This window comes from Rhinichthys klamathensis, unplaced genomic scaffold, assembly GCF_029890125.1.
Source record: "Rhinichthys klamathensis goyatoka isolate OS25496 unplaced genomic scaffold, OSU_Roscu_1.1 h1tg000005l_1, whole genome shotgun sequence".
In the NCBI taxonomy this organism is placed as follows: Eukaryota; Metazoa; Chordata; class Actinopteri; order Cypriniformes; family Leuciscidae; genus Rhinichthys; species Rhinichthys klamathensis.
The window spans coordinates 6764448-6785557 of record NW_026606558.1 but is presented as its reverse complement, the minus strand read 5'-3'; the positions used below and the strand labels follow the sequence as shown (position 1 = coordinate 6785557).

The 21110-nt window shown below is 40.0% G+C and overlaps 1 protein-coding gene across 3 annotated transcripts in view; it reads right to left on the bottom strand.

Moving 5' to 3' along the window:
* b3gat1a (beta-1,3-glucuronyltransferase 1 (glucuronosyltransferase P) a) overlaps positions 1-21110 on the bottom strand; it is a 96831-nt gene that overhangs the window by 12850 nt on the left and 62871 nt on the right. For 2 of the 3 annotated variants that reach the window (XM_056256489.1, XM_056256480.1), the window contains exons 3-6: positions 8399-8516; positions 4272-4414; positions 1829-1900; positions 1230-1738 (exon numbers count right to left, since the gene is read on the bottom strand). In XM_056256489.1, coding sequence (XP_056112464.1) covers positions 1230-1738; positions 1829-1900; positions 4272-4383 — 693 coding nt within the window. In that variant the 5' untranslated portion in view covers positions 4384-4414; positions 8399-8516. The remainder of the gene's footprint in view (positions 1-1229; positions 1739-1828; positions 1901-4271; positions 4415-8398; positions 8517-21110) is intronic. The other variant, XM_056256498.1, reaches the window with a different exon arrangement.

Below are 21110 nucleotides of genomic sequence, written 5' to 3'. Positions count from 1 at the left end.
ATAGCATAATGGGGCACTTTAAATTAATGAATATTCGCTTAATTTGAGGATAATTTGCAATGTATAATATATGGGAATGTAATACGCTAAGTCAAATGATCAAGCACTTGAAGCACTCAAACAAAGCTATTATTTAATCAATGGAACAAGACTACTTACAAGTGCAGTCACTTACAAACACCCATTAATTGATGTGACAATACACAATTTATGTATCCTTTCAGATGGAGGCGACTTTTACACCCGTCTTAAAGGGATACTTCAGGATTTAGCATTAAGCTTTGTATTAGTAGAAAACCTGTAGTATTTTCGAATTACCGTGCTTTCCACCCTCATATCCCCCTGAGACGAGAGATTTATGTATTTTTTGTCTGGAAAAAATCCTCAGATGACGCAAAAATCGTCATTTTGCGTCATCGGAGGATTTTTTGGCCAGAGGCTAAAGACTACAGCCAGTAGTAGGGGCTGTCCCGCATGTTCTCAACTCACTCACAGAATGTACACATAGTGTCAGACATCTTTTTTTGGAAGCTAAGCTCGCAGGCTCTTGTTCTGTGGAGAAAGCTGAGTAACTTAGTAGGAGAAAGCTGAGTGGTAGGGGTTACCATTCATCCTCTTTTTCCCGGACATGTCCGGCCGTCGATGTCCGGGATTCAGCTTTTGCTTTCTGCAGTCGCCATTCATTGTTTACATGCACACCTTTTGTTTCAATCTAACTGAATTCATTCCGGTAAATCTGAATGTAGTGTTCGGTGATCGGTTGATGCGCGTTTTAACATTGCTAAGAAAATTCCCGCTCCTCCGTGAGAGATACGAGACCGGCGCGTCTCACAGGTGTCGCTCATCAGTAATCACACCACCGGCCTCGTCCTGCTCGCCACAGTAAACATAATGAATGGCGACTGTAGAACGCAAAAGCCGAATCCCGGACATTTTGGGCGATCTCGAGACACATTTTCGCCAGACTCATCACGGAGACTCACTAGTAGCCTAGACTTGTTGTTTAACTACTGCGCTCTGTTACCGGTAGGCGTGGCCTCCTAGGGCAGCGAAGCAAGTGCATTCTGGGAGTTGTTGTCTTTCATCCACATAAGCCAAAAATACATTTTCTGGCTTTTCTCAGTCTAGAAAGCTCCAAATTCAAAAATAATTTCACATTTCTTCTTCATAAATGACCCATTTTAAATACACATTCATCTTTCCAGAGGTGAAGAATCCCTTTAACTCACCTCCTCAAACAGCTCTAAACTGTACGTATTATCATCATCTGCAAAGTAGACGATTCCCGCCTGGCTGCTGTTGGAGTTGAAAGTCTCCCGCAGCCATCTCAGCGCCAGGTTCCTCTGCATGGTGCCACGTGGAATCCTGGGATCTCTCGTGTCCCCTCGCAGCTTGTAGTTCCTCGGGGTCTCCACATTGAGGTGTGTGTAGTTTAGCCCTGTTTCCCTCAGAAGCCTCGTGACCAGAGGGGTTCTCCTCTGCGAGTCCTCCACCAGGATCCAGTGCAGGTTGGGCACATGAAGGAAGGTGTTAGCCAATCGCGTTAGCTCTGCCTTCTGCACCGGGCGGCTGTATGTCGGGGTAATGACGTGGATGGTGGGCAATACATCGGACCAGGGCGGAGGTCTTGTGTACACATATTCTGTACGGACCACCTCCACTATGTCCTTGTCCTGTGAGCAGTATTCCTTCGAGTCCGTGGCTGGGCCGTTCTCATGCCTAGTCTCCGTCCCGTCATCTGCCAGACAGAGACAGAGAATTAAGACATTAGCGCACTCCAGGCTGCTCTCTTTATGTCTGACGCATGCCTCAAACCTTAGAGGAGTACCTGCTAGCCGTTGCCGGTGGATGGTAAGTCGCTCTGGTATGATTAAGATCTCTTTTACTAGATGGCGACAGACTGGAGAGGGTGAGAGCAGGAACCATAATACCGTTACTCTATAGTGGTAGATGGCACTGATTCAAACCCATAAAGCACAGGTTCTGTATGATTTGCTCTTGGATTCTCTACAGGATAGTTCAGACAAAAAATAAACTATTTTTGCATTTTCGTGAAGCGCAAAAGGAGAAATTTTGGAGAATATCTTGGCATACTTATAAAAAGTATCACCATAAAAGCACCAGTAATGTCAATATGACTCGCTTTATTCATGACTATAGCATTAGGCTTCTAAGCTGTAGTAGCGCTTCGTTAGGCAGCAGGTCATGAATGTTCGTGGGATTTGAGTGTTAAGGCGGATGATCAAATTTGGTGTCTCTCACATAAAGCAATTGTTTGGCCTTAAAAGACTGGGAATGCAACCTGAGTGGTTTAAAATATGTATAATCACGAATTTTAAATAAAAGTGTAAAAGGGGGAGATCAATTATAATGATGCTTATTAATATTCTTGAATTCTTCTAAAAAATGACTGTAATCAGCAGTAGAAATTGTTAAAAAAAATTCTGACATTGAAACAGAACTACTTGTTTAGGTAGAAACATGGTTTTGAAACAATTCCCATGTCTATGGCTGAGGACTCCAATGAGGTCGACCGAGTTTAGCTCCAATAAGCACACCTGAACCAGCTAATCAAGGTTTTTGGGACTGCTAGAAGCACACAGGCAGATGAATCGGAGAAAGTTAAAGCTAAACTCTTCAGGTCTGTGGACATAATTGGAGACATGGCAACATACTTATTATGACCTTAAAAACCTAGTAACTTTAACTGCATCTGAAATCAGATTCTGTATAGTAGGTACATTTGGTTTGAATCTACATCTGCCATGTTGTCACTCTCATGTGACCTACGGTGTCAATTGCATCGCTTTTCTCATCCTCTACCGTGGCCTCATGGTATAGTAAAGTGTCCATTTGATGTGCACTTCTGAATCTCTAGGTAGTAGTAGGTCATCAGCCTACTGTTGAATGAAAACAATCAATTAGGAGGATATATGTACACATACTGTTTTTCAAAGTATTAAAATTGCCATTTTTGAATGCAAGGTTTGAATTGTTGGTTCATATGTGTTTAATTGGGGTTGGGGCTGAATGACCTTTGCGTCAGTCCATTAATTTTCAGTCTATTAATATCAATTGAGTAGTTTCAGAGCTTTTTAGGACATAGTGGTACATTCTTAAAAAAAATCTCTCTTTTTTTGTTCCAGGAAAGAATGAATTTTCAGTTTTGGCTGAACTATTCAGTTTAACCTCTTGTGTGATTATATGATCATGCAGGAGTGATGTTGCTAAAATAATTACAGAGTTACCAAATATATTCTACAATATTTTCACAAAATGATGGTGTGGGCAGTTCCAGCACAATCCTGCTGATAGCTCATTAAGGGCAGAAATGATGGTGGCACCTCACATATCAGATCTTTATCACTGTTCAATTAGTGCCCTGCTCTCACTTCAGACATTTTAGCACCAGTAGATTAGCGCACTCCATTAACAGTCCAGATGTTCACTGCCTCCTAGGCATCATACAAACCCACGTTAATTGCTTCATGATAAGTCCTATGAATTCACATCTGTAAATCTCCATAAGCTTATGCTATTGACATGCATATATATAGGATGTATAAATCTTCGTGTCCTACGGTTCTCCCTGTAGGTTGAGCTAAGGGTTATTCAGTGACTAGTTGTTTGTTGTGAAGCCATTAGATTGGCCCAAATGCCCCATAAATAACAGGATGTGTACAGCTGGTGTATGTGAATCATCCACTTAAATAAGTGTTCTAATGTGGGTGCTAAAATAAATTGTAGACGTGCAAACTGGTAATTTTGACCTATAGCCACCAGAAATGCTCCTCAGAGAGTGGTTTTATTGGTGAAATCTTCTGCAGTTGAATAAATGAGAAGCTGCTGGGTAATTTCAGTGGACTTTTAAAGTGAGGCTCATGAACCTCAACTAATGCGTTAGAAAGTGGGATTTGTTTTTATCCACATGCATAATGATTTTTTTCTAAATTAGTTCACATGAAATAGCACACAGCTGAAAGACAAAGTCCACTCGTTCAACTCACGGATTTGTGGTTGGTTAGAGAGAAAACAAATTTGTATTGAAGTAGCAGGAAAATAAAATATTGTTTAGCACTTAATTTGCAGTGAGAATAATGAGATGCAAATTTATTTTCTAGCATGACCATATTCAAGTGAGCACAAATAAATCGACTCGACTCATCAGAGAGTCTATTAGGCTTTGTGCAGAAATTTGTCCCATTTTGACTGATAACAAAATTGGCACTGCAACACCACATATCATCATTATATGTAAGAGAGGTTGGTACCCTTTCGGATGGCAAGCAATGGGGCAATTGCACTTTGGTGCCACACAGTGATGAGGAGGGTCCATGGTAACACAATTAACACGATGGCAAGAATATCTCTTCTCTTCGGCATCTCCAGGGTTGGTTCTATGCCTGGTCATTACCTGAGACGGGGAAATAGAGAGAGTCAGTCAATGAGAGAGAAAGAGAGAGAGAGAGAGAGATAGAGATACATGCCCCCCCCCCCCCCCCTCTTGGGTATCAATATGTTTGTATATGTCTATTGCTTTGGCAATATTGTGCTATTTCATTTAGAGAGAGAGAGAGAGAGAGAGAGAGAGAGAGAGAGATAGAGAGTAAATGGCAGGATATGAGTGAATCTCATAAGTGTCAGGGAATGAATGTACTATCTGATCAAAATGACTATCATTCGCTTTTTATTAGATTTCAGCTCCATGTGGTCAAGTAAAACGTCAATCTACAATACTGTCTCAGATCCCTGGTAGAAAAAAATTCTCAAAATATAACTTTACCGAACATTACAGAAGCATCATAGATAAGTTATTCAAAGCCTTAACATAAAAACAAATTGTAGGTGAAAAGATTGTGTATGATCCCCATAGGCATTATTTATACACATGAAAGGAATTAATTTTTGCTGATGACTTGCAGTTTTATGTATCGGTAGAGCCAAATGACAGTATTTAATGCATGCACTGGTTTGACAAATACAGATGAACTACCAAGTGGCACAAACGCTTACAAAATTAGATTACAATATCCACGAGGAGAAACCTGCTGTTAGCAGTTATGTCTGGAAGATTTGGAACTGTGTACCATTTGAACACTACGGAAGCGTATTGCATTCACTTGAAGAAAAAAAATCTACTCTGTTTTTCTGAATTAACGAGTTAATTATCTCGGAATTACGAGATAATTTTTCACGAAAAAAAGTTTTTGCTCTGTTTTTCTGAATTAACGAGTTAATTATCTCAGAATTACGAGAGAATTTTTCATGGAAAAAAGTTTTTGCTCTTGTTTTTCTGAATTAACGAGTTAATTATCTCAGAATTATGAGATACATTTTTTTAACTCTGTTTTTATGAATTAATGAGTTACTCTTAATTTTGAGAATTATCTCGTTATTCTGAGATAATTAACTCGTTAATTCAGAAAAACAGAGTAGATTTTTTTTCCTCAAGTGAATGCAATACGCTTCTGTAGAACACTTTATACCAATATAGTACTTATTAAGCACAGACATATCAAAACACAATGGCTGCAGACATTTTCTTGTTCAAAGAAGATAATTAAAAATGAATAAACATTTTTTTTATGTAAGTAGAATTTTAGTAAGTAAATATTTTTTGGATATATACTGTATTTTATAGGCTATATATTCAACGTAAAAACATTTGAGTGACAGCAACAGGTGTTCTGATTTAAGTCTGACGATGATAACTCAGCCACTTTGAGTTTATGAATCATTTTCTAAAAGCAGGTTCATTAATTTCATTCGCAATACGCACACATTACTGATAAATATGCTGCAAACGACGATATAAATGATTCTTACTGTAACATACGAATTACACAGTACATTAATTACGTAACTTATATATTTTAAATTCAAAATGACAAAAAAAAGTTGAGTAATTTGTTTGTCAACTGTGGGTCATTTAACATTTGTCCTAAAACAGTCATCAGATATTAAATGTTTAGTTAGAATAGCTACGTAGTTTACCTTGACCGTTACAACTGAAGCAAAGCATCGAATCGCGAGTCGCGACTCGCACAAGAATTCCCGCTCTTATTGGTTAAAACTTTAAAGCCCGCCTTCTCTGACTTGATTGGCCAATGGCCCTCTCAATCATTTTGACAAATCAAATTAGGGCATTTTTGACCATATCTGATTATTAATACTCTGCCCAACTGCCGCATATGCCCCACCTCTCCGTCAACCACAGAAGGACTAAACAGAAAATATCAAATAAGATCGTCAACAAACTGTCATCGTTTCATCGACTGCATAAGTTTTGATGGATGACGATGTCATCAAGGTAAGATGATTACTTTACGTACAAAGTACACTAAGCAAGCATGAGTCCTTTATGATTGATGGGCAAACATTTTTTAATTGCATTTCAAAGTATGCACACAGTACGCAATGCAAAACTTGCGTCGTCACGTTTTGAACATGACTTAGCATATTTTCGATAAACACCAAAACTTTATTTTAAAAAGTTGAGTAATTTGCATAGATGGATATTGCTGTGTGGGCATTACACATTTCTGTTTCTCAAATATTAAATGTCTAGCTACATACATCTGATCTTACCAGGCTACATTCACATACTGCCATTTTCTTTTTTGGACTGACAACCGCATTTATTACAAAGTTAAAGGTGAGACTTGAAATGTCACAGCAATTTACAGTATCATATCTCGAATACTGTCTTTATGAACGTGCAACAAGAAGAGTCAAGCCTCTCTTACCAGCAACACAGTGACAGTGACCAAAGTAATATCAAAGAAGGTAAATGTCAATAAAATTGAAAAGTCTTATCACTTTTGACACAACAAGAATCCAATTAAGCCACGAGTTTATCCATCAAATCTTTATTTACTAGAAGCTTCGATGTAAACACGCACGGCATTATTAGAATCGCGTATAGAACACAAAACTGAAGGGAGCTGAGAACAGCGACTGGATCAAGAACCGAGAATGCAGTTGTGAGTCCTAAATATTTACGGGTGTGAGTCCGGTTATAGAATGCGGTTTTCACTCCGGTAAATAACCGTACTGTGCGTGAACTAGTGATGTTTGATACGCGCTCCGAATCATTGTTTCGGAACAAAAGATTCACGAAGCAGTGTGTCGAATCGAGTGAATCTTTTGTTTCGAAATAATGATTCGGAGCGCGTATCAAACGTCAAACTGCCAAAGTCACGTGATTTCAGTAAACGATGCTTCGTGACGTCATAACTGTTTCGAAATGTCAATGGTTCGCCGCTAGGGGCGATTAACCAATGATGAACCAATGTCTATGGTTTTTACCTGATCTCTGATCGATTTTATCCATTTGTAGTTTTTGTTGACACATATGTATAATAAAAACTAAGATTTGTAGTTAATAGTCTTTTATTAGGCCTGATTAAACTAGCTCTATAAAAAAAAAAACAAGAACAATTTAATAAATAATATTATACCGACTGACTCTTCATATTTAATGCTATTAGATTCTTTTTAAATTGCATTTAATAGATTACACTTTCAATAATAAATTTGCAATTGGTTTGTAAAAAAAAATTCATGCATGTTTGGGCTGCAGTTCTCGATGCATTCACACCGTTCTGACCAGCAGGCGTCAGTAGCGTGTGACATTTCGTGCTCTTCTTCGGAACAATGAATCGTTTTGTGAAGCAATTGGTTTAGTTGATTGAAAGTTTCGAAAGCTTAGTTTCTCCCATCTTTGGTGTGAACGTAACTGTATTAAGTACTCAAATACAGGACTGACAATCGTATTGTGCTGCTGTGTGAACGTAGCCAGACGTTGGAATTCGAACTCTTCATCTGTGAACGGTAAGCCCCGCCTTCTTTTATCTGATTGCCCATCGCAATCATTTTAACATTTACAAGCGCATCCACCACTGACCTTTTAAGGGCTGTTTACACAACACCATTTTCAACTAAAAACGTACAACGTAATGTGTTTTGACCATTCGTTTACACGACAATGGCATGTTGGGTTAGCCTGGGAAAACCCAGACAACTTCCGGCAAATTTAGATTTGCTCTGAAAGTAAGTCTGGCAAAGAGCTCATTCAAGCCCATTTCCAATCCGCCGAAATCGAGGCACCAATCAGAAACGTTGGGGCGGGCTTTACACAATGACAACAGCGCTGGGATTTTGAAGCAGATTTTGTAGCCTACATTACAAAGATGGATGCTGCCGTCGAACATCACTCGTTCCAATCAGCTATCGCGTCTGTTTTAAGCGATTTGAACGTTTCCTTTTTGTTAAAAACCGAGCAAAGAACAACACTCGGAGATGTTTCTCGGATGAGTTTCATGTAATCTGTTCCTGTACTTCTACAAATTATAAACAAATCAACAAATTGAATATATTATTGTTATTAACTTCTCACCCTTAGTTAGAAACGGCGGATGGCCACGAGCGTGAGGTCCAGCTGTGACGGCCGCATGCTGGAGGTCATCCACCACGCTGTTGGCTCCCAGAGCATCCCATGCTGCATTCCCAACTTCCTGAAACACACAAACCGACATCTTTGATTCACAAGCTACAGATTCTCTCTGTTCATTTCAGAGAAGACAACCACAAGGTATAGTTGATGAAACCATTATTTTGTTGTTCTTATTCCAGCTCTTGTCCAACTGTTACAGTGATGAATGTGTTTTTGTCCCAAATCACAATATTAATACCTAATAAAGCCACCCAGAGCTAATAAATGAATCTTTTTGCATTTAGGAGTGGCATTTGTTTGCTCTCACTCTCCCTTAATCTCAGTGGTAAAATTGGCAATAACAGGAACAGATGAATTAGCTGTCAGGTGCCCTTTGTGCCAATCCTCTTCCTAGGAGAATAATAATTCTGTTATGAAACTATTATCACTGAAACCCATCCAGACACACACATGAAAGCTGGGTATGATGATGCTGTGCCTTGAACCAAGGCTGTCTGTGTGTGTAGGCTGTAGCACAAATGCTGGTTGACTGCAGTAGCGACAGTGTATTTTTAGCTTCTCTGGAGGCAGAAAAATTGAAGAGGAGAGAGAGTTGGGTTTTTTTGAGAGTAGCATAGCCACTGTGTTTTTTTGTTTTCCTGATATTAAGCAGAAATATGGATGTGCATCTGGTTGAAAAAAAATTGTTGTTCTTAGCTGCAACTCTCAGTATCAGGTAATATATATTGAATCAGTTTATGCATTGCACACTTAACTGCGGTCCACCTTCTGTTGATCGATTGATTCATCAAGTGTAGGGACTGTCCCAGAGTCTTCGTCTTTCAGGCTGCTGTGACACGCAAGGCCCTTAAGCAATGTAATGGGCCCGTTTTACTGAAATAATGCTGGCCCCTGGAAATCACTCAGACCAGGCGGTCGGGGCACGGGAGTGACCCCACAAGACAAAGAAAAGACAGGCAGACATTCAGTTCGCTGAACGAGTAGCCTATCTTCTGACCAGAGGAAGTAGAGCAAAAGGCACTTTTTATGAATAGGGTACAAAATGGTATATGAAACTTAAAAAAAGTTGCTGTTCTTTGTTTGTTTAAATAAATTAGTTAGTGAAAGGGGTGCTTAAAGGGATAGTCCACAAATGAAAATTTCAAGTAACAAACTTCAAAAATGACATTTCTTTAATCATTTACTCACCTTTACTCACCATTACTTCACCTATACTCACCATATTTTGAGAAATAGAGTGGTGAGGAGGGATGATGCGAAAACCTTAAAATTCTCCTATGGATCTTTATAATGTTTTAAAGTCCCCGTGAACCGGAAGTTGCAAACGACTTTTCTCCAGTGTTGTGACGTATTTCCGAGAGAAACGGAATACTAAATGAGGCAAAATAGTGGGCGTGGCTTTTTTTCCCAACTAGCACCTGATTGGATCTAGAAAAGTAGGTGTTTTCATGCAGCCTGTCTACTGTCAGTTGGAGGGGCGTGATTACGGATGTTAAGCAGACACCCAAACCGTCAAACCTACGTCATCAGGGAAGGTCCTCCAATGCAGAGGCGAGGGGAAATTTCTGATTTTGATTAAAGATTACTTAGCCAAAACATTTTTTTTGTGTGGATTGACTTGCTTGGATGAATTGTTCACTACAAAACGATCAATTTAGACAAACAAAGTAAGTATGGTCAATTTTGAATTCATGGGGACTTTAAAAAAAAAAAAGATGAGTGAAATAAGGACTTTTTTTTAGATTGATCTTATTTTTATTAAAAAAAATTTTTTTTTAAAAAGCCATAGGAAAATCATGAGGGAACCAGTGGCGAAGTTAGTCTTCCAGGTTTTGACATCATCCCTGCACCACTCTGTGGTTTTCTCCGTACAGTGGAAGATGAACTGGTAACCAAATGAATGGTAATCAAAACTTCTTGGTTAACAGCATTCTTAAAAAATATATCTTCTTTTGTGTTCCACAGAAGAAAGAAACTCATGAAGGTTTGGAACAACATAAGGGTGAGTAAATGAGTAAACATTTTCATTTTTGTGTGAACTATCACTATAGCCTCCAGAAAATATTGATTGTCAACATCAGGAGGTCAAACTAAATATCTAAAGGGCTGTTTTATTTAATTTTAATTTTGCAACCCTATTTAGCATTCAGTGGTGGAAAGAGTACTGAAAAAGCATACTCAAGTAAAAGTACTGTTACTTGTCAAAAAATGTAGTGAGAGTAGAGTAAAAGTACCTGTTCTAAATACTACTCAAAGTAGGAGTAAAAAGTAGCCCTTTTAAAAGTACTCAAGAGTAGTGAGTAGTGAGTATTATGCTATGAATGTTAGTCCACCTTGTACCCTGCAAATTGAAAATGTAGCTTACTCTTTTATCACAGATTCATAGAAAAAAAGAAACAGTAGGCTATTTCAATATTTCTCCAACAGTTTTATTTTTGACTGCTAGCACTAAAAATACAGCGTTCCCCCAACCATTTTTTTTGGACTACCCCCGCCCCCCCTAAAATGCTGACAAAATCCAGTCATAAAAAAGGAATTTATTGTATAACGCGAAATGTCACGGAATTTGTAATTTTTTTGAGGAATAAATAGAAAGCAGTTCAGTGCACTTGAAATCAAATCGCGATATAGTGTGTGTGTGTGAATATTAAACCACAAAGAAAATTTAAATTCGAATCCTGCATGTTCTGTGTGAACGAATGGTGCAGCCGACGTGCAGTTTAATTTACCACACACACACACTGAAGCACGTGTGACGCTTGCGCTGTTTTTTTGCCTATATGAAGACACGAATGCATGAACTTCCTCCATGCTCAAGATCCACTCCGAAAGTCACTTCGTGAACAAAATAAATTGGCGCCAGGTGTCTCGAAGTCTGTTGATGCTGGTTTGATGCAAAGTTTTCTGCGCGCGATTTGATTTGACGGGAATCACGCATGAGTCACATGATGACTTATTATAAAAATAAATATTAATATAAATGTAGCGACGGCAGGTTCAGGGAAAATAGCCCAGTAAAAGTACCGATACAACACTTAAAATGTACTCAAGTAAAAGTAAAAGTACACTGTTTTAAAACTACTTAAAAAAGTACAATTCCTAAAAAATACTACTCAATTACAGTAACGAGAGTATTTGTAATTCGTTACTTTACACCACTGTTAGCATTATATATATTTTATAACCAGATAGACATTTTACTTGGGAAAGACCCACGTCTTGGGTGTTAATATTTTTCAGGACTATTACATTTTTACAGTTTGCAGTTCATAAATTAAAATAATTCTTCGATTTTAATTCTACATTTAATTAAATATCAGTTCAATATATTATGGTACTCCAAAAGTGTTTGATTTTAATTCTCATTCACAGACAGTCAAATGGTCTCTGAAGTGGGACCAGCAAAAAACACCATTTTAAGGGGGTAGGAGGGATGCAGAATTAAAAATAGCTACATTTGCTTGGTGGATATTATGTTCAGTTCTGACTACTCTTGGAGTGGATACATTTCAACCAGCATTTATTGGCATGGGGCATGAAATATACATACTTGATTTTGGCGGACAAGATCTGCTGCTGCTGAGCATATACAATTTGTCAAAAATAACAAACAAAGTAAAGGCTGCTGCAGTAAATGGTTTACTAAGGTATACATATGGTTATATAGATCAGCCAACCCACCTCAGTCAACCCACCACTTAGTTTGTAAGCAGTGTCCGTCACTTACAAGAGGATTTGGAGTTACATGGCCCAGGGATTTTTAATCTCAGTAATGAAAGATGGAGTTGATAAAGCATCTTTTGGTGAATGCTGATGTTTCTGCTGCGCCTCCACTGAATGAGCTAATTGGAATGCACTCCCAGAGCTGAGAGCACAGAATACAGCAGGACATATTAAAGCCCCGTCCGGCTCATTTTCTGTCCCTGCTTAAATATTCACTCATTTCCTGACCGCTGCCCCCTGCTTCGTACGTGTCCCAGTAATGACTTAGAAGGCTGCTAAGAAAGGTGGCCTGTCAGGGCATTATTGATATCCACAAAGCCCATTTACCTGATGATCTCAGCAAAGAGGAAGAGTGAAAAGTGCAAGCTTGACAACAGCAGTAACTAGTGTCCTCCTCCTAATGAACATTTATCTCTCTGTCTATCGTTCTATCTGTCTGTCACTCTATTGTTCTATCTGTCTGTCATTCTTACGCTCTATCTGTCTGTCTGTCGCTCTATCTGTCTGTCACTCTATCGTTCTGTCTATCGCTCTATCTGTCTGTCTGTCGCTCTATCGTTCTGTCTATCGCTCTATCTGTCTGTCTGTCGCTCTATCGTTCTATCTGTCTATCAATCAATCAATCAATCTTTTATTTATAAAGCACCTTAAAAACAACACTGTTGACCAAAGTGCAAGTTGACCTATCGTTCTATCTGTCTATCGTTCTATCTGTCTGTCTGTCGCTCTATCTGTCTGTCGCTCTATCGTTCTGTCTATCGCTCTATCTGTCTGTCTGTCGCTCTATCGTTCTGTCTATCGCTCTATCTGTCTGTCTGTCGCTCTATCGTTCTATCTGTCTATCGTTCTATCTGTCTGTCTGTCGCTCTATCTGTCTGTCGCTCTATCGTTCTATCTGTCTGTCACTATCGTTCTATCTGTCTGTCACTCTATCGTTCTATCTGTCTGTCTGTCGCTCTATCTGTCTGTCACACTATCGTTCTATCTGTCTCTCTATCATTCTATCTGTCTGTCACTCTATCGTTCTATCTGTCTGTCACTCTATCGTTCTATCTGTCTATCGTTTTGTCTGTCTGTCGCTCTATCGTTCTATCTGTCTGTCACTATCGTTCTATCTGTCTGTCGCTCTATTGTTCTATCTGTCTATCGTTCTGTCTGTCTGTCGCTCTATCGTTCTATCTGTTTATCGTTCTATCTATCTGTCTATCGTTCTATCTGTCTGTCACACTATCGTTCTGTCTGTCTGTCGCTCTATTGTTCTATCTGTCTATCGTTCTATCTATCTGTCTATCGTTCTATCTGTCTGTCTGTCGCTCTATCGTTCTATCTGTCTATCGTTCTATCTGTCTGTCTGTCGCTCTATTGTTCTATCTGTCTATCGTTCTATCTATCTGTCTATCGTTCTATCTGTCTGTCACACTATCGTTCTGTCTGTCTGTCGCTCTATTGTTCTATCTGTCTATCGTTCTATCTATCTGTCTATCGCTCTATCTGTCTGTCTGTCGCTCTATCGTTCTATCTGTCTATCGTTCTATCTGTCTGTCTGTCGCTCTATCTGTCTGTCGCTCTATCGTTCTGTCTATCGCTCTATCTGTCTGTCTGTCGCTCTATCGTTCTGTCTATCGCTCTATCTGTCTGTCTGTCGCTCTATCGTTCTATCTGTCTATCGTTCTATCTGTCTGTCTGTCGCTCTATCTGTCTGTCGCTCTATCGTTCTATCTGTCTGTCACTATCGTTCTATCTGTCTGTCACTCTATCGTTCTATCTGTCTGTCTGTCTGTCGCTCTATCTGTCTGTCACACTATCGTTCTATCTGTCTCTCTATCATTCTATCTGTCTGTCACTCTATCGTTCTATCTGTCTGTCACTCTATCGTTCTATCTGTCTATCGTTTTGTCTGTCTGTCGCTCTATCGTTCTATCTGTCTGTCACTATCGTTCTATCTGTCTGTCGCTCTATTGTTCTATCTGTCTATCGTTCTGTCTGTCTGTCGCTCTATCGTTCTATCTGTCTATCGTTCTGTCTGTCTGTCGCTCTATCGTTCTATCTGTTTATCGTTCTATCTATCTGTCTATCGTTCTATCTGTCTGTCACACTATCGTTCTGTCTGTCTGTTTCTCGCCCTATCGTTCTATCTGTCTGTCACTATCGTTCTATCTGTCTGTCACTCTATCGTTCTATCTGTCTGTCACTCTATCGTTCTATCTGTCTATCAATCAATCAATCAATCAATCAATCAATCAATCAATCAATCAATCAATCAATCAATCTTTTATTTATAAAGCACCTTAAAAACAACACTGTTGACCAAAGTGCAAGTTGACCTATCGTTCTATCTGTCTGTCTGTCGCTCTATCTGTCTGTCGCTCTATCGTTCTGTCTATCGCTCTATCTGTCTGTCTGTCGCTCTATCGTTCTGTCTATCGCTCTATCTGTCTGTCTGTCGCTCTATCGTTCTATCTGTCTATCGTTCTATCTGTCTGTCTGTCGCTCTATCTGTCTGTCGCTCTATCGTTCTATCTGTCTGTCACTATCGTTCTATCTGTCTGTCACTCTATCGTTCTATCTGTCTGTCTGTCTGTCGCTCTATCTGTCTGTCACACTATCGTTCTATCTGTCTCTCTATCATTCTATCTGTCTGTCACACTATCGTTCTGTCTGTCTGTCACTCTATCGTTCTATCTGTCTATCGTTTTGTCTGTCTGTCGCTCTATCGTTCTATCTGTCTGTCACTATCGTTCTATCTGTCTGTCGCTCTATTGTTCTATCTGTCTATCGTTCTGTCTGTCTGTCGCTCTATCGTTCTATCTGTCTATCGTTCTGTCTGTCTGTCGCTCTATCGTTCTATCTGTTTATCGTTCTATCTATCTGTCTATCGTTCTATCTGTCTGTCACACTATCGTTCTGTCTGTCTGTCGCTCTATTGTTCTATCTGTCTATCGTTCTATCTATCTGTCTATCGTTCTATCTGTCTGTCTGTCGCTCTATCGTTCTATCTGTCTATCGTTCTATCTGTCTGTCTGTCGCTCTATTGTTCTATCTGTCTATCGTTCTATCTATCTGTCTATCGTTCTATCTGTCTGTCACACTATCGTTCTGTCTGTCTGTCGCTCTATTGTTCTATCTGTCTATCGTTCTATCTATCTGTCTATCGCTCTATCTGTCTGTCTGTCGCTCTATCGTTCTATCTGTCTATCGTTCTATCTGTCTGTCTGTCGCTCTATCTGTCTGTCGCTCTATCGTTCTGTCTATCGCTCTATCTGTCTGTCTGTCGCTCTATCGTTCTGTCTATCGCTCTATCTGTCTGTCTGTCGCTCTATCGTTCTATCTGTCTATCGTTCTATCTGTCTGTCTGTCGCTCTATCTGTCTGTCGCTCTATCGTTCTATCTGTCTGTCACTATCGTTCTATCTGTCTGTCACTCTATCGTTCTATCTGTCTGTCTGTCTGTCGCTCTATCTGTCTGTCACACTATCGTTCTATCTGTCTCTCTATCATTCTATCTGTCTGTCACTCTATCGTTCTATCTGTCTGTCACTCTATCGTTCTATCTGTCTATCGTTTTGTCTGTCTGTCGCTCTATCGTTCTATCTGTCTGTCACTATCGTTCTATCTGTCTGTCGCTCTATTGTTCTATCTGTCTATCGTTCTGTCTGTCTGTCGCTCTATCGTTCTATCTGTCTATCGTTCTGTCTGTCTGTCGCTCTATCGTTCTATCTGTTTATCGTTCTATCTATCTGTCTATCGTTCTATCTGTCTGTCACACTATCGTTCTGTCTGTCTGTCGCTCTATCGTTCTATCTGTCTGTCACTATCGTTCTATCTGTCTGTCACTCTATCGTTCTATCTGTCTGTCGCTCTATCGTTCTATCTGTCTGTCACTATCGTTCTATCTGTCTGTCACTCTATCGTTCTATCTGTCTGTCACACTATCGTTCTGTCTGTCTGTCGCTCTATCGTTCTATCTGTCTATCGTTCTGTCTGTCTGTCGCTCTATCGTTCTATCTGTCTGTCACTATCGTTCTATCTGTCTGTCACTCTATCGTTCTATCTGTCTGTCGCTCTATCGTTCTATCTGTCTGTCACTCTATCGTTCTATCTGTCTGTCACTCTATCGTTCTATCTGTCTGTCACTCTATCGTTCTATCTGTCTGTCACTCTATCGTTCTATCTGTCTGTCACTCTATCGTTCTATCTGTCTGTCACACTATCGTTCTATCTGTCTGTCACTCTATCGTTCTATCTGTCTGTCACTCTATCGTTCTATCTGTCTGTCACACTATCGTTCTGTCTGTCTGTCGCTCTATCGTTCTATCTGTCTATCGTTCTGTCTGTCTGTCGCTCTATCGTTCTATCTGTCTGTCACTATCGTTCTATCTGTCTGTCACACTATCGTTCTGTCTGTCTGTCGCTCTATTGTTCTATTTGTCTATCGTTCTGTCTGTCTGTCACTCTATCGTTCTATCTGTCTATCGTTCTGTCTGTCTGTCGCTCTATTGTTCTATCTGTCTGTCACTATCGTTCTATCTGTCTGTCACTCTATCGTTCTATCTGTCTGTCTGTCTGTCGCTCTATTGTTCTATCTATCTGTCACAGTATCGTTCGGTCTGTCTGTCGCTCTTGTTCTATCTATCTGTCATTCTTTCGCTCTATCTGTCTGTCACACTATCGTTCTATCTGTCTGTCACTCTATCGTTCTATCTGTCTGTCACTCTATCGTTCTATCTGTCTGTCTGTCGCTCTCTGTCTGTCGCTCTATCTGTCTGTCTGTCGCTCTATCTGTCTGTCGCTCTATCGTACTATCTGTCTGTCACTCTATCGTTCTATTTGTCTGTCATTCTATTGCTCTATCTATCTGTCATTCTTTCGCTCTATCTGTCTGTCACACTATCGTTCTATCTGTCTGTCTGTCACTCTATCGTACTATCTGTCTGTCACTCTATCGTTCTATTTGTCTGTCATTCTATTGCTCTATCTGTCTGTCACTTTATCGTTCTCTGTCTGTCACTCTATCGTTCTATCTGTCTATCGTTCTGTCTGTCTGTCGCTCTATCGTTCTATCTGTCTGTCACTATCGTTCTATCTGTCTGTCACTCTATCGTTCTATCTGTCTCTCACACTATCGTTCTGTCTGTCTGTCGCTCTATTGTTCTATTTGTCTATCGTTCTGTCTGTCTGTCACTCTATCGTTCTATCTGTCTATCGTTCTATCTGTCTGTCACTCTATCGTTCTATCTGTCTGTCTGTCTGTCGCTCTATTGTTCTATCTATCTGTCACAGTATCGTTCGGTCTGTCTGTCGCTCTTGTTCTATCTATCTGTCATTCTTTCGCTCTATCTGTCTGTCACACTATCGTTCTATCTGTCTGTCACTCTATCGTTCTATCTGTCTGTCACTCTATCGTTCTATCTGTCTGTCTGTCGCTCTCTGTCTGTCGCTCTATCTGTCTGTCTGTCGCTCTATCTGTCTGTCGCTCTATCGTACTATCTGTCTGTCACTCTATCGTTCTATTTGTCTGTCATTCTATTGCTCTATCTATCTGTCATTCTTTCGCTCTATCTGTCTGTCACACTATCGTTCTATCTGTCTGTCACTCTATCGTACTATCTGTCTGTCACTCTATCGTTCTATTTGTCTGTCATTCTATTGCTCTATCTGTCTGTCACTTTATCGTTCTCTGTCTGTCACTCTATCGTTCTATCTGTCTATCGTTCTATCAGTCTGTCTGTCGCTCTATCTGTCTGTCGCTCTATCGCTCTATCTGTCTGTCGCTCTATCGCTCTATCTGTCTGTCGCTCTATCGTTCTATCTGTCTGTCACTCTATCGTTCTATCTGTCTGTCACTCTATTGTTCTATCTGTCTGTCATTCTATTGTTCTATCTGTCTGTCGCTCTATCGTTCTATCTGTCTATCACTATCGTTCTATCTGTCTGTCACTCTATCTGTCTGTCGCTCTATTGTTCTATCTATCTGTCACACTATCGTTCTATCTGTCTGTCTGTCGCTCTATTGTTCTATCTATCTGTCATTCTTTCGCTCTATCTGTCTGTCACACTATCGTTCTATCTGTCTGTCACTCTATCGTTCTATCTGTCTGTCTGTCGCTCTATCTGTCTGTCGCTCTATCGTACTATCTGTCTGTCACTCTATCGTTCTATCTGTCTGTCTGTCGCTCTATCTGTCTGTCGCTCTATCGTACTATCTGTCTGTCACTCTATCGTTCTATCTGTCTGTCAGTATCGTTCTATCTATCTGGCACTCTATCGTTCTATCTGTCTGTCTGTCGCTCTATTTGTCTGTCATTCTATTGCTCTATCTATCTGTCATTCTTTCGCTCTATCTGTCTGTCACACTATCGCTCTATCTGTCTGTCGCTCTATCGTTCTATCTGTCTGTCACTCTATCGTTCTATCTGTCTGTCTGTCGCTCTATCTGTCTGTCACTCTATCGCTCTATCTCTCTGTCGCTCTATCGCTCTATCTGTCTGTCGCTGTATCGTTCTATCTGTCTGTCACTCTATCGTTCTATCTGTCTGTCTGTCGCTCTATCTGTATGTCACTCTATCGCTCTATCTGTCTATCGCTCTATCGCTCTATCTGTCTGTCGCTCTATCGTTCTATCTGTCTGTCACTCTATCGTTCTATCTGTCTGTCACTCTATTGTTCTATCTGTCTGTCATTCTATTGTTCTATCTGTCTGTCGCTCTATCGTTCTATCTGTCTGTCGCTCTTTCGTTCTATCTGTCTGTCTGTCGCTCTATTGTTCTATCTATCTGTCATTCTTTCGCTCTGTCTGTCTGTCACACTATCGTTCTATCTGTCTGTCACTTTATCGTTCTATCTGTCTGTCACTCTATCGTTATATCTGTCTATCGTTCTATCTGTCTGTCTGTCGCTCTATCTGTCTGTCGCTCTATCGCTCTATCTGTCTATCGCTCTATCGCTCTATCTGTCTGTCACTCTATCGTTCTATCTGTCTGTCACTCTATTGTTCTATCTGTCTGTCATTCTATTGTTCTATCTGTCTGTCGCTCTATCGTTCTATCTGTCTGTCGCTCTATCGTTCTATCTGTCTGTCTGTCGCTCTATTGTTCTATCTATCTATCATTCTTTCGCTCTATCTGTCTGTCACACTATCGTTCTATCTGTCTGTCACTCTATCGTTCTATCTGTCTATCGTTCTATCTGTCTGTCTGTCGCTCTATCTGTCTGTCGCTCTATCGTTCTATCTGTCTGTCACTCTATCGTTCTATCTATCTGTCACTCTATTGTTCTATCTGTCTGTCATTCTATTGTTCTATTTGTCTGTCGCTCTATCGTTCTATCTGTCTGTCGCTCTATCATTCTATCTGTCTATCGCTCTATCTGTCTGTCTGTCACTCTATCTGTCTGTCGCTCTATCGTTCTATCTGTCTATCGTTCTATCTGTCTGTCGCTCTATCGTTCTATCTGTCTGTCACTCTATCGTTCTATCTGTCTATCGTTCTATCTGTCTGTCGCTCTATCGTTCTATCTGTCTATCGTTCTATCTGTCTGTCACTCTATTGTTCTATCTGTGTATCGTTCTATATGTCTGTCGCTCTATCGTTCTATCTGTCTATCGTTCTATCTTTCTGTCTGTCACTCTATCTGTCTGTCACACTATCATTCTATCTGTCTGTCATTCTATTGTTCTATCTGTCTGTCATTCTTTCGTTCTATTTGTCGCTCTATCGTTCTATCTGTCTGTCGCTCTATCTGTCTGTCTGTCACTCTATCTGTCTGTCGCTCTATCGTTCTATCTGTCTGTCATTCTATTGTTCTATCTGTCTATCGCTCTATCGTTCTATCTGTCTGTCTGTCGTTCTATCTGTCTGTCGCTCTATCATTCTATCTGTCTGTCGCTCTGTCTGTCGCTCTATCGTTCTATCTGTCTGTCGCTCTATCGTTCTATCTGTCTGTCAATCTATTGTTCTATCTGTCTGTCGCTCTATCGTTCTATCTGTCTGTCATTCTATTGTTCTATCTGTCTGTCATTCTATTGTTCTATCTGTCTATCGCTCTATCGTTCTATATGTCTGTCTGTCGCTCTATCGTTCTATCTGTCTGTCACTCTATTGTTCTATCTGTCTATCGCTCTATCGTTCTATCTGTCTATCATTCTTTCGTTCTATCTGTCTGTCGCTCTATCGTTCTATCTGTCTGTCAATCTATTGTTCTATCTGTCTATAGCTCTATCGTTCTATCTGTCTGTCAATCTATTGTTCTATCTGTCTATAGCTCTATCGTTCTATCTGTCTGTCAATCTAGTGTTCTATCTGTCTATCGCTCTATCGTTCTATCTGTCTGTCATTCTATTGTTCTATCTGTCTGTCATTCTATTGTTCTATCTGTCTATCGCTCTATCGTTCTACCTGTGTCTGTCGCTCTATCGTTCTATCTGTCTGTCACTCTATCGTTCTATAGGTCTATCACTCTATCGTTCTATCTGTCTATCATTCTTTCGTTCTATCTGGCTATCGCTCTATCGTTCTATCTGTCTATCGCTCTATCGTTCTATCTGTCTATCACTATCGTTCTATCTGTCTGTCACTCTATCGTTCTATCTGTCTATCACTCTATCGTTCTATCTGTCTATCATTCTTTCGTTCTATCTGGCTATCGCTCTATCGTTCTATCTGTCTGTCTGTTGCTCTATCGTTATGTCTGTCTGTCGCTCTATCTGTCTGTCGCTCTATCGTTCTATCTGTCTGTCATTCTATTGTTCTATCTGTCTGTCACTATTGTTCTATCTGTCTGTCTGTCGCTCTATCGTTCTATCTGTCTTTCGCTCTATCGTTCTATCTGTCTGTCTGTCGCTCTATCGTTCTGTCTGTCTGTCATTCTTTCGTTCTATCTGTCTGTCGCTCTATCGTTCTATCTGTCTATCGTTCTATCTGTCTGTCGCTCTATCG